This window comes from Camellia sinensis, chromosome 13, assembly GCF_055761805.1.
Source record: "Camellia sinensis isolate YWXY chromosome 13, ASM5576180v1, whole genome shotgun sequence".
In the NCBI taxonomy this organism is placed as follows: Eukaryota; Viridiplantae; Streptophyta; class Magnoliopsida; order Ericales; family Theaceae; genus Camellia; species Camellia sinensis.
Window position 1 is genome coordinate 122,494,764 of NC_138973.1, and position 12,631 is coordinate 122,507,394.

At 36.7% G+C, this 12,631-nt stretch overlaps 1 protein-coding gene and 1 pseudogene across 1 annotated transcript; both read left to right on the top strand.

Annotated features, from left to right (window-relative positions):
• Positions 1-154: 154 nt before the first annotated feature.
• Positions 155-3,675, top strand: LOC114256509 (uncharacterized). The gene is made up of 4 exons (XM_082900859.1): positions 155-1,599; positions 1,714-1,955; positions 2,607-2,879; positions 3,671-3,675. Exons 1-4 carry the CDS (start codon positions 155-157, stop codon positions 3,673-3,675), a joined length of 1,965 nt encoding a protein of 654 aa, XP_082756985.1.
• A 5,490-nt stretch (positions 3,676-9,165) lies between these two features.
• LOC145805993 (uncharacterized) lies at positions 9,166-10,722 on the top strand (annotated as a pseudogene).
• The last annotated feature ends 1,909 nt before the right edge of the window (positions 10,723-12,631 follow it).

Below are 12,631 nucleotides of genomic sequence, written 5' to 3' on the forward strand. Positions count from 1 at the left end.
TGTGGTATCAGAGCTGTAGTTATCGAGTTACATATCTTGCATTTCATCATTTAGACGAGGTCCGAGTCCCTATAGTCCTTAGTAGTGTTTGGTTAAGTTAGTTTTGTTTAAGCTTGTGTTGAGCTTTTCTTAATTTCGTTTTGAAGGTTAAGAGATGGCACCTAGGAGAAGAAGTGTCAATGCTCTTGGAACTGATCAACCAGCCGCTAATCGTAGAGTTCCCCCTGTTCCTATACCCCCTACCGCACCACTTGTTGCTCCAGTCGTCCCTGAAGCACCAGGAGTTGTTCCTGCTGCACCAGCCGCACAGGTTTTACAGTCATTGTTGGGATTACTGAACAGTCATGTAGCCCCACAACTAGCCGTTCACCCAACTTTAACTTTGGATAGAGGTTCCTTATTTGAGAGGTTTATGAAGGCAAAACCTCCAGAATTTCACGGAACAGTGGACCCTACAGAGGCAGAGGCATGGGTACTAGAGATGGAGAAAATATTTGATGTTCTAGGCTGTTCAGCAGACCAGAAGGTGGCCTTTGCAGCTTTTAGGTTCAAGGGTCAAGCAGAACATTGGTGGCGCATGGTGAAGCGTCAATATGAGGGTAGAGAAACAGAACTAGTGTGGAGCAAGTTTCTAGAATTGTTTAATGAGAAATACTTCCCTGAAGCGGTGCGAAGGCAGAAACAAGTGGATTTTCTCAATTTGAAGCAAAATGACATGTCAGTGGCTCAGTATGAAGCCAAGTTTGCGGAGTTGTCGAGGTATGCCCCACATCAGGTGGCCATAGAGGAAGATAGAGTGATGTTGTTTGAGAATGGCTTGCGATCAGAGATCTATGCAAAAGTAGCTATTTTGGAGATGAAGACATATTCTGCATTGGTATGCAAGGCATTACTAGCTGAAAGGGGAGTAGAAGAGGAAAAGAGAGCTGAGGAACAAAAGGCTAAGGAACCACAAAACAAGAGACTTAGAGAGGAGAGACAAGTAGAGCATCGTGGTGGTGGTAGCAATCCTAGCAAGAAGCCTTACACCCAAGGCCAAGTTAGCAATGGCATGAAGCAGCAGAATCGGAGGATTTGTGATAGATGTGGTAAATCACATTCTGTTGGGTATAATTGTGATGGCACAGCTCGAATATGCTTTAAGTGTGGCAAGCCTGGGCATCTGTCTACACAATGTAGGTCTAAGGGACTGGGAGGTCAGTCAGTAGCACAGTCATCTCAAGGGCAAGGGCAAAGACGAACTTTTTATAGCGGTGGGTTTAACCAGAAGCAGAATAATGGCAAAAGTGGGACTACCCAAGGGAAGGCATCCGAGAATGGGGCTCAGGATAAGAAGTCAGCGGCTACCCAAGGACGTGTTTATGCTCTCACTAGAGAGGAGGCTGAGGTTGCTCCATCTGTGGTGCAAGGTACACTCCTTATATCATATGTACCTGCCAGAGTTTTAATTGATTCAGGATCTACACATTCTTTTGCTGCACCTAAGTTTCTACATTGTTTATCTATTCCTTGTGAGCCTTTGGATGCATGTATTGCTGTGTCTACTCCATTAGGAGAAACAGTAGTGTTAGGGGATGTTTGTAGATCTTGTGAGATAAAGTTAGATGGTAGAATTTTTCCAGTGGATTTGATTTCTTTAGAGATGAAGGATTTTGATGTGATTTTGGGGATGGATTGGTTAATGAAGCATCATGCCTCTATTGATTGTTTTAGAAAGAGGGTAGTTTTTGCTATGCCAGGGCAACATGAGTTTTTCTTTCAGGGAGATGGAAAAGGGTCTTCTATTTGTTTTATTTCTTCCCTTCAAGCTAACCGAATGTTGAGAAAAGGGTGTCATGGTTATTTAGCTTGTGTGGTGAGTACTGAACAACCAGAGCAGAGGTTAGAGGAGTTGCCTGTAGTGAGGGAATTTGTTGATGTTTTTCCAGAGGATCTACCTGGTCTTCCTCTAGACCGTGAGGTCGAATTTTCCATTGACTTGATCCCTAATACAACACCTATCTCTAAAGCACCCTATAGAATGGCACTGTTGGAGTTGAGGGAGTTACAAACTCAGTTACAAGAGTTGTTAGACAAAGGTTTTATTAGGCCTAGTGTTTCACCTTGGGGAGCACATGTGTTGTTTGTGAAGAAGAAGGATGGGTCTATGAGATTGTGTATTGATTATAGAGAACTGAACAAAGTCACAGTGAAGAATAGGTATCCTTTGCCACGCATTGATGATCTATTTGACCAGTTGCAGGGAGCTCAAGTATTCTCTAAAATTGACTTGAGGTCAGGCTATCACCAGTTGAAGGTAAGGGATGAGGATGTTCCTAAGACTGCTTTTAGAACCCGTTATGGGCATTATGAGTTTTTGGTGATGCCTTTTGGTCTCACAAATGCACCAGCCGCATTCATGGATTTGATGAACAGAGTATTCAAACCCCAACTGGATAAATTTGTGGTAGTGTTTATTGATGACATCCTAATTTATTCGAGGAGTAAGGAGGAGCATGAGCAGCATTTGAGGGTAGTACTGCAGATCCTTAGGGAGAAAGGACTGTATGCAAAATTTAAGAAGTGTGAATTCTGGTTGAGCAGTGTATCCTTTTTGGGTCATGTAGTGAGTAAAGATGGGGTATCTGTGGATAGCACCAAGGTGACAACAATTATTGATTGGCCACGACCTGCTTCTGTGGCAGAGGTACGTAGTTTTCTAGGGCTTGCTGGGTATTACAGACAGTTTGTGGAAGGATTCTCCCGTATTGCTTTGCCACTTACCAATCTCACCAGGAAAGGGGTAAAGTTTGAGTGGAATGATGATTGTGAGCGTAGTTTCCAAGAGTTTAAACAGAGATTGACATCAGCTCCAATCCTTGCCTTACCTACAGATGGAGGTGGTTTTGTGATTTATAGTGATGCTTCACGACAGGGTTTAGGATGTGTGCTCATGCAGCATGGGAAGGTGATTGCTTATGCGTCACGACAGTTGAAAATACATGAGAGAAACTATCCTACGCACGACTTGGAGTTAGCAGCAGTGATTTTTGCTCTTAAGATCTGGCGAAATTATTTGTATGGAGAGTCATGTGAGATTTACACTGATCATAAGAGTTTGAAGTATATTTTCACACAGAAGGAACTAAATTTGAGGCAAAGAAGATGGCTTGAGTTACTAAAAGATTATGATGTGAATATTTTATATCATCCGGGGAAGGCAAATGTGGTTGCAGATGCCTTGAGTAGGAAGGTCGCAGTTGGAGATGTAGCTGCTTTGTCTATTGAGAGTTGTTTGGTGGAAGACATGAGACGTTTGAGGCTTGAGGTTGTTACACCTGGTAATAGGGCTTATTGTAGTCAATTGACAGTTCAGCCGACCTTAAGAGAACGGATTCGTTTAGCACAGGAGATTGACCCCCAGTGTGAGCGTATTAAAGAAGAGATGGCAGAGGGTAAGCACGTAGACTTTGTGATTAGTGATGATGGATTGCTTAGATTCCGTAGCCGAATTTGGGTTCCTGCTAGTGGTGATTTGAGGAAGGAGATTATGACGGAGGCACATAGTTCTAGTTACAGCATTCATCCTGGAAGCACTAAGATGTATCGGGATCTTCATGAACATTTTTGGTGGAATGGTATGAAGGGGGATATTGCAGAATTTGTGGCTCAGTGTTTGGTGTGTCAACAGGTTAAAGTAGAACATCAGAAACTTGCGGGAAAACTACAACCCTTGCCTATACCGGAGTGGAAGTGGGATCATGTTACCATGGACTTCGTGTGCGGATTACCTTGTACTAGTAGTAATCACGATGCAGTTTGGGTAGTTGTTGATAGATTAACCAAGTCAACACATTTTATTGCAGTACAGATGACTTATTCTCTAGCTCGATTTGCACAGTTGTATGTGAAGGAGATTGTTAGATTGCATGGTGCACCAGTGTCAATAGTGTCAGATCGGGACCCTCGTTTTGTGTCTAAGTTTTGGGGTGCGTTACAATCAGCTATGGGTACTCGGTTAAATTTTAGTTCAGCTTATCACCCTCAGACAGATGGGCAATCAGAGAGGACTATTCACACCCTTGAGGATATGTTGAGGGCTTGTACTTTGGAGTGGAGAGGTAATTGGGATGATTATTTGCCGCTCATGGAGTTTGCCTATAATAATAGTTATCATTCTAGTTTGGGAGTAGCTCCTTATGAGGCTTTGTATGGAAGGAAGTGTAGGTCTCCTTTGTGTTGGTATGAGGTTGGTGAAAGACAAATGTTGGGACCTGATTTGGTGGAGGATGCTACACGGAAAATTATCACCATCAGAGAGAGATTATTGACAGCTCAGAGTAGACAAAAAAGTTATGCTGATCATCGTAGGAGAGACTTAGAGTTTCATGTGGGGGATATGGTATTCTTGATAGTATCACCATGGAAAGGAGTGATCAGGTTTGGAAAGAAAGAAAAGTTGAGTCCTAGATACATTGGTCCATTTGAGGTATTGGAGAAGGTTGGTAAGGTTGCGTACCGTGTTGCTCTACCCCCTAGGTTAGCAGGAGTGCATAATGTGTTTCACGTGTCTATGCTGAGGAAATATGTGCACAGTCCGTCGCATGTGATAGATTATGAGCCGCTTTAGATTAGAGAGGATTTTTTGTATGAGGAGATACCTGTTCAGATTTTCGATTCGAAAGAGAAAATGTTGCGTACAAAGTTCATTAAATTGGTTAAGGTACTGTGGCGCAATCATCTAGTTGAATAGGCGACTTGGGAACGCGAGGACGAGATGCGCGAGAAGTACCCACATCTATTCTTATGATTTAATCATGTTAGTTTCGAGGACGAAACTTTTCTTTTAGGGGAGGAGAATGTGAGAACCCGAATATACAAATAAAATAAATAATTAAATAATAATAATATTACAATCTCAAATATTTTGGTGGTGAATCTTAAAGAGCAAATTAAATATTTGGAAGGTCTTTTAATTAATTTTTAAACCTAAAATAAATTTGTGCTGAAAGCATTTAATTTAGAAGCAAGATTTATTATTAAAAAAAAATGGAGAAGATGGTGTAACTTGAACTCTAGACCACAAAATTAATAAGTTAGGCTCTTACCATTTGAATTGCATGTAACTTATATATGTATTTTGTATATTTATCTATCTATTTGACCTAAGTGTGCCCACTACTAGTATAAAATAAAATAAACACAAACCCTAACTCTTGTTATAATTGTTTTCCACAACACTAGCAGCCCTAGCAGCCGTGGGTTTATGAAGGAAAGAGAGGGGTTTTTCAATCATCAAGATTATTGTTGTAGCCAAGAACGAGAGTTTTGGGTGTGTTGTGTTGTGTGGCCTCCTATGTTTTCTTCTCTTCTTTCTTTGTTCTTTATCCTAATAATATTGTTATTTAATTCATTCATGGAAGTTGTAGGTTTATATATTTTGTATATATATATACTGTTAAGAAATTTAAGGAATTAAATTCATGTATAAAGAATGGGTATTATTCTTAGTTAAAAAATTCTGCGCATAATCACGAACTTTAAAAATCAAGAAACCATATCAAACGGATGAATTTTAATCTGAAATTTTTACAGTAGATCAATTACATATTGAATTGCATATCTGATTTTTTTCATAATTTTTGGGAGTCGAAATCCATATAAATTGAGGTATTCAAATCTGTCCAGGAAACTAGTCTGAAACAGTAAATTCGGGAGTGTTATTCTCTTTGGGTATAAATCCAAAAATTATCAAATTAGTGTCATTAGAACCGGTTACAAGTCTAGTTTCGTACGTTTTTGGCCTTGCATTGATTGCTCGTGTATATTAAGAGAACCGTTAATTTCTTTAAAGTGCTGCAGAAAACAACCTGTTTGGATATAATAAATTGTAGATAATTATTTTGATAAGAAAATCAAGTGAAACCAATTGGGTTTGAAACTTAGGATATATTAGATCATATCTGAAGGTTTTTGGAATTTTTTGAATAGCGTGGAGTGGGTTTTGAAATTTTCAAAGTTAGCGAATAGATTAGGAAAACTTGTTTAAAACACTGTTTTATCTTAAAGTTATTTTTAGTTAAGTTTTGACCGGAACCCATGTCTTGGGTGATTTTAAACCTTGAAGAACATGAACTTAGGTAATATTTAAGAGTAACGGTGAGTTGGGTTGAGCCGTGTTAGTGTGCTTTAGTTGAGGTTACTTAGTTCCTATTTTTTAGTATTTTTAAATTAGTTGTGACGTGTAGTTTTTCTATACTTGGTTCAGGGCACTAGTTGGACTTTTACACTCTATTCGAGGGTTATATTATTTCGTTTTCAGGTGAGTAGTTTCATGCTACGTATTTTTATAAATGTTCCCCTACCCTGAACTGTTGAAAAATTAAATTGTTGTTTCAAGACTAAACTGTTTTGATAATTTATTATATTATCAATTGAATCAAAATATTTCTGAAACATGTGTGAACTTGGCATATTGTAAATTATTTGTTTTGGTCTCATGTTTATAATGATGAACCACCATGTTTTGCGAAACTAATGTGTATTGATTATTGGGACCACGTGTGTATTTTGTCCAGGGAAATTATTCCACTGTGTGTGGTGACTCTGGCCACTAGGGAACAGATCCGGGTTGGGCCGTGATGACTCTAGTGCTCAACGATTGTAAGGAAAAGACCTTTAAAAACAACTAGATGACCTTCAATCGGATCGTCTTTGAGAAAAGGCCCAAGTGCCACCCTGAGGATGACTCTTAGTTCGGTATTGGATCCAACGGGGCTTATAGCCTTGAGAACTGTGTGGCAGATTATTTGTTTTTCTTGGTACCTAGAAAATTATTGGTGTTCATGTTATAATCTGTTTTAAGTGGAAAATGTCGTTTATCATGTTCTTGCGAGACATGAGTATTTTAAGTGTTGAACTGTGAAACCTTCTTTTTGAAACAGATTGTATTTACCAAACTGTATGCCAATCTAGTTTCTGTGATATATATCTTATTTTGGAATTGAACCTTGTTTTCAAAACTGTATTTACTATCCATGTTGCTACTCACTGAGCTATCAGCTGACTTAGTTGTTTACCATTTTCAGGTGTTAGAAGGACTTAGAGTGGACTCATGGCGTAGCGGGGACTCAATTGCATGGACCTCTAGGGCATTTATTTAATTTGTTTTAGGTTGCTTTGTCAAGTTTTGTGCATACATTGTGGTTGGGTTTTATTTAGAATTATTTTATTTTGTGGGTGGTTTGTGTCCCATTTAGTAGATATATATTTTTAGGAAGTTGGTTATGACTTGTTTTTCACTTGTGGTATGTCACTGGATTGAGTGTTGATTTATTTATTTCTGGGCTATCATCACATTTATTCTTTATGGTTTTGGATTTATGTTTAGGCTTACGTGTGCCTTGGGCTAAGTCCCTGTGGGCCACGGCCAGTCATGCCCGGATTTGGGGTGTGACATGGACAACTAGGTAGAGGACCGAATTGGGAAAATTTGAAGCAAATTTACACTAAGCCAGTTGACCGCTTGGACATCCTCTTGATCGTCCTCCCAGTCGACCGGTTGTTCGATGAAAATTGAAAATTTAGCGTTGGAATGCTTGGTATCAAATGAAACTTTTAATCTAAATCTTTACTCAAATTTGATGGGAAAAAAAAAAAAAAAAGAGAGAAAAAAGTAAACATTGGAGATACTCTTATTAATGACTGTAATCTCAAGATGAGGTCCATATTTGGTCTCGGCAATCATGGAGAATTTCAAATCGTTGCTTGGGTTTCAATTTCAACTATTGAAGATGAAAATCCTAAGTGATTCGTGATTAGATCAAGATTAAAATATTATAATTCCTAATCATTCGAAACACACAATCTAAATCATCAAATACTTACGAAAGTGATTTAGATTGTTGTTTTCGAAATAAACAATAAATCGACACAAACGATTTTTACGTGGAAAAACTACAATTGAAGAACCTTCAATTGTAATAAAAAATCACGGGCGAAACACCACTAATCAATCCACTACTGAAGAAAGAAAGATTACAAAGATAACAAACAAATTACCCAACTCATCCAATTTGTCTTCAAACCTTCCGTAACTCTTTCACCAAGCCTTCGTCTTAGGACTGATTAATCTGAAATTGAATCCACAACTTCATTTGTCGAATCAACGACTACGTACAGAATCAAACTCCTTTGAAACTCTACGTTTGAATCTCCGGATTCCACCGAAGAAGAACACTCTTAATTATGAAGAAACAAACTACTTGATGTATGTATCTTAGATCATAGGTTACAAACCCTCTCAAATATATCAAGGAAAACTCACCAAAAACTTCAGAAGAAAACCTAAAACAGAACCCTAAGACCCTTAAACAAGATCTAGAAGAAGTAACCCTAGAATAGAACCAACATACGAATGTATAGACACAGAGATCGTGCGGTCCGCTCAAGCGTGAGAATTGACGCTTGAGCGGGAACTCTATATTGCGTGTTCTATACAGGGTTCACGCTCGAGAGGAAGATTCCACGCTTGAGCATCCAAACACATCACCTAGCATTTTTGCAGACGTTCCAGATGCTGTGAGAGTGAAAACCCCGCTCGAGCGGGAAAACAACAACTTGAAAAACTGGAAAACCTGGAAAATCTGCAACTTGATTACATATTAAGTTTTTCCATGGATTTTGACAACAAGAGGGTCCTAACAGAAGACATTGGGAGTTGTGGATCGCTTCATGGGTTTGTTTTGAAAATGCACATTCTAATATTTGATTTTTGTAATTTTGCATTGCATGGTGTGTGTATTTTGAGGAATTTCATTATGTGATATGGGTTTTTTGAGAAATTTAAATTTTTTATGTGGGTTTAAATTGATATAATCTTTTGGCCGGATAAGTTCTTGGGTTTTGTTTTGGGTTTCAGTTGATCATTGATAATTGAGTTTTCGGACTATATTTGATTGAGTTCTATAGTTTATGCATTCGGTTTTACTGATATATATAAATTTCGATAGTGTTCCATAAGGGACTTTGTTTGGTGATTTCTAGGTCTCTGGATAATTCTTTAGTTGGGATATAGTGGTTAAAAAGAAGTACAAATATTTACTCTATAGTTTCATCATTTTGGAGGACTAAATTTTTACAAGTTGAGAGTTTAGAAGGTTTTTGTCTGCCATCATTTTTCTGAATATGTCTGGTGGAACACTGGTTGGGGGTGGATTTATGAGGCAAAGGCACAACCAATGATATGCCTCGAGTAACGATGACATCAAGGATAATGCTTCTTCGAGACTACACCCTCAGTCACCATAGATGTGGACAAGGGTTGAGATTATGGAGATTATTTTTTGGATTGCTTCTGTGGCTTCACTACAACAAATTACACTTTTGGTGAAAAAATTTTTAGTCACCAAAAGTCAATTTTTTTTTAGTCGCCAATAATTAATATTTCCCGACTAAAAAAATTAGTAGCTAAATATTGTATTTTTGCCGACTAAAAAAATTTTGGTCGCCAATTCCACAACTTTTCACGATTAAATTTTTTTTGTTCGCCAATTTTGGTCGCCAAATGTGCATTTTGTTGTAGTGCTTTTATCCTTTACTATGGTGATCAACATTCCAATTTTATTTATCTCATGTGGTATGATGATCGGATTCGAAAGTAAAATCTTTAGCTTAAACTCTTTCATGAACTGTAATTGTTCTTTTATCAATTCCTTAAATGTTTTGAATAGAGAACAATAAAAACTTCACTATTTTGATGTTAAGATATAGTTTGAGACTTGAATAATAGTAAGAATTTCATTAGAGTGGTGGAGTTTGGATAATTGTAAGATGATGAAACTATTGTGCTCTATTGTTCTTGACAGACCACATTTACCAGTTAGAAGAATTATTGTGTTGATGCAATATTGGAAAATATGGTCTTCTTTGGCGTTGACACAGTAGAAGAATTGAATGATCTTACCCTTTAAGCTTACCACTTTTTTATTTAGCAGCATATATTGACGGTTTCTTGGATAAGGCCATTAGACTATAGCCTATATTGAGGATTTAAAGGTCTCTTTTTAAATGGCGGCATATGTCTCCCACTTAATTTGGATTATTTCACAAGTACTATAATTTTGAATTTATAAGTGGTAAATCCCGTAAGCCTCACACCTAAATCTGAATCTTCTTCCTTGTATAGTTCATACCATCATATTTATGCTTCATGCAGAATTCCATTGTACCTTGGGATGGTGGGAGTCGGTTTAAATGTTTTCTTCTTCTTGTGCACTAGTATGTTGCCTTCATGGACGTCAAATGAGAAATTGGATTTTTCAAGTACATGAGCCCTACCATTTGTTACCTTACTTGGGGCCATCTCCTTTTGCTTGTAAGAGGGCTATCCCGCTTTTTTTCTTTCTATTTTCTATTATTTCGACTTCTATGTTTTCAGATTGCTCATCCTGTTCATGGATTTTGTTGGTTCTCGATTGCTTTGTGGCCAATTTGGAGCTTCTTTTCCCTGCCTCTTGTGGTGAGTCCAATATGCTTAGTTTTGTATTTACATTGACAAAGTAGTTTGTGTCAAAATCACCTGATGTATTTGCATTTGTAGTTTACGCTGTTTATGGCTGGCATGGTCTTGGCAGCCTACCTGATGTTTGGGACATTGAAACCACAAACCAATGTGATCGGTATAGATTAAACTTTTTGGATCTAATTGAAGAACTCTATGACTATACAGACTTAGGTGAATAAATTTTGTTTTAGATTTTATGATCACTATCATTCATAGCAGGATGAAAGATTTGCTTTTGTATTTGATGCATTCCAACCCATATTGATGCTAAAAATAACAGTTCTGATCTTTTTATAGAGTGATTCAATTTTACTTTTCTTTTTTTTTCTTTTTTTTTTTTGCAAAGTAATTCATGGAAATGATGGAACCTTCCCCCCGTGGCATGTGAATGGAATTATTTTTGTAATTGATGGAATTAGTTTTAACAGACTGGGTGCCAATTAAAAATGATTAATAGTGTTAAGCTTGCCAATCCTTTGAGATGCATTTTTTATTTTTCTTTGTTTCATGTGTTTCGTCACTGCTTCTGAAATGGTCTACTTCGATACTGTCTCTTACATTTGACATTGGTTCATTTTATATTTGGGCGAGGGGGAGTTTCCTAACACCAATGTGCAATTTAATTTGAGTGTCATCTTACACCAGTGTTATCTTCATGTACATTAAAGCTTAAAGGTACATTTTTGTTTATCTTTTACGAATAATGGTACAATGGCTGTCTATTTCTACTATATCATCTTACTATTTGATGTGTCAATCTAATTGTTAATATTGCATTAGAGATACACTTAGTAGGGAGAGAACTTGAGGTGTCCATAGGGCCTTCTACCGGTCTTATTTTGATAATCCAAACCATTCATTTTGTAAAGCTCCTAATGTATCTCATCCACGAAAAAATTTAGGTTAATCTGATATTTGTAACATTTTCATTTTACTGCATTTATCTCTAAAAATATGGATGGTCTATTTCAAAAATATATTTGTTGTCAATTTTTTCAAAAAGAAATTTGATAAAATAAAAAAGTTACGATTATTGAGTCAAATTAATTTTTTTTCATATATAATATATATTGAGAACCCTACAAAATAAACAGTTTGGATCATTAAAATGAGATTCGTATTGGGCACTATTTGTCCCTCAAATTCTCTCATGTTGAGATCTTATGGTATAGAAATATATGATGAGTGTAGCTCTATTGATCTTTTATTTGGATGGTAATTTGGGATTGTACAACAATTTTGATACCAACATAAGCAATTTGTTTATTGTCATTTTAAAAAATCAGCCGAGTCCCATTATCGTTTCCCTAGACCCAAAACGAGCCAATTCACACATCTTGTCCATGTAAGTTATGTAACATAGCTTCATGTCTCTGACATTATCTGTTTTTTATACTGTTGAACTCACTTTATTATTTGGTTTATTGGAATTAAGTGAAATAAAATAGTTATTCTATCAAAATTTTCATTCTCAAGTTTAGTTAATTGAAAAAATAATAAAAAATAAATTGCAAATAAAATTATTATTCACAATTCTAAGAGAATGATCATTCCATAAGAGAATACAATGAATGATCATTCTATTCCTTTTTTTTTTTTTTTCAGTCAACCTAATAGAGTATCAAGGTTTATCAAATGTGATTGAAGTATATCTAACCAAACCAAACCAAACCAAACCAAGACTTGTGTCCCAATCAAATAAAATTGGTTGTATGAATCTTTTTTTACCATTTTGTTCTATCAAGGGCTATATGTTCAATTAAATTAAATAATTCAATTTTTTTTTTATACTAGGTCTTCCCATCTCACATCACTCTTCCTTACCATTACTTCTATAAGTCATCGCAGTACATTACTCAACCATCTTAGTATGTACTCTCTCAGCTCTTTTTCAATTGGTGCTACTCTAAGAAGTACATACACGGTCATGGATACAAATGCAGACATGGACATAGACACGGGACGTGGTGATTTCGAAACAATGGTGATTTAGATTAATATTACATCCACAAACAAAAAAAAATTAACAAAAACTAACACTAATTCTACATTTATATATATATATATATATATATATGCAACGCTTAT

Bases quoted from the DNA above. Each gene is read 5' to 3' on its own strand.
- LOC114256509 (XM_082900859.1), top strand. From the start codon at position 155: ATGGCACCTAGGAGAAGAAGTGTCAATGCTCTTGGAACTGATCAACCA. The intron at 1,600-1,713 runs GTTAGATGGTAG...TGATTGTTTTAG, and splicing joins TGTAGATCTTGTGAGATAAA to AAAGAGGGTAGTTTTTGCTA. The intron at 1,956-2,606 runs GTGAGGTCGAAT...TGGGTCATGTAG, and splicing joins ACCTGGTCTTCCTCTAGACC to TGAGTAAAGATGGGGTATCT.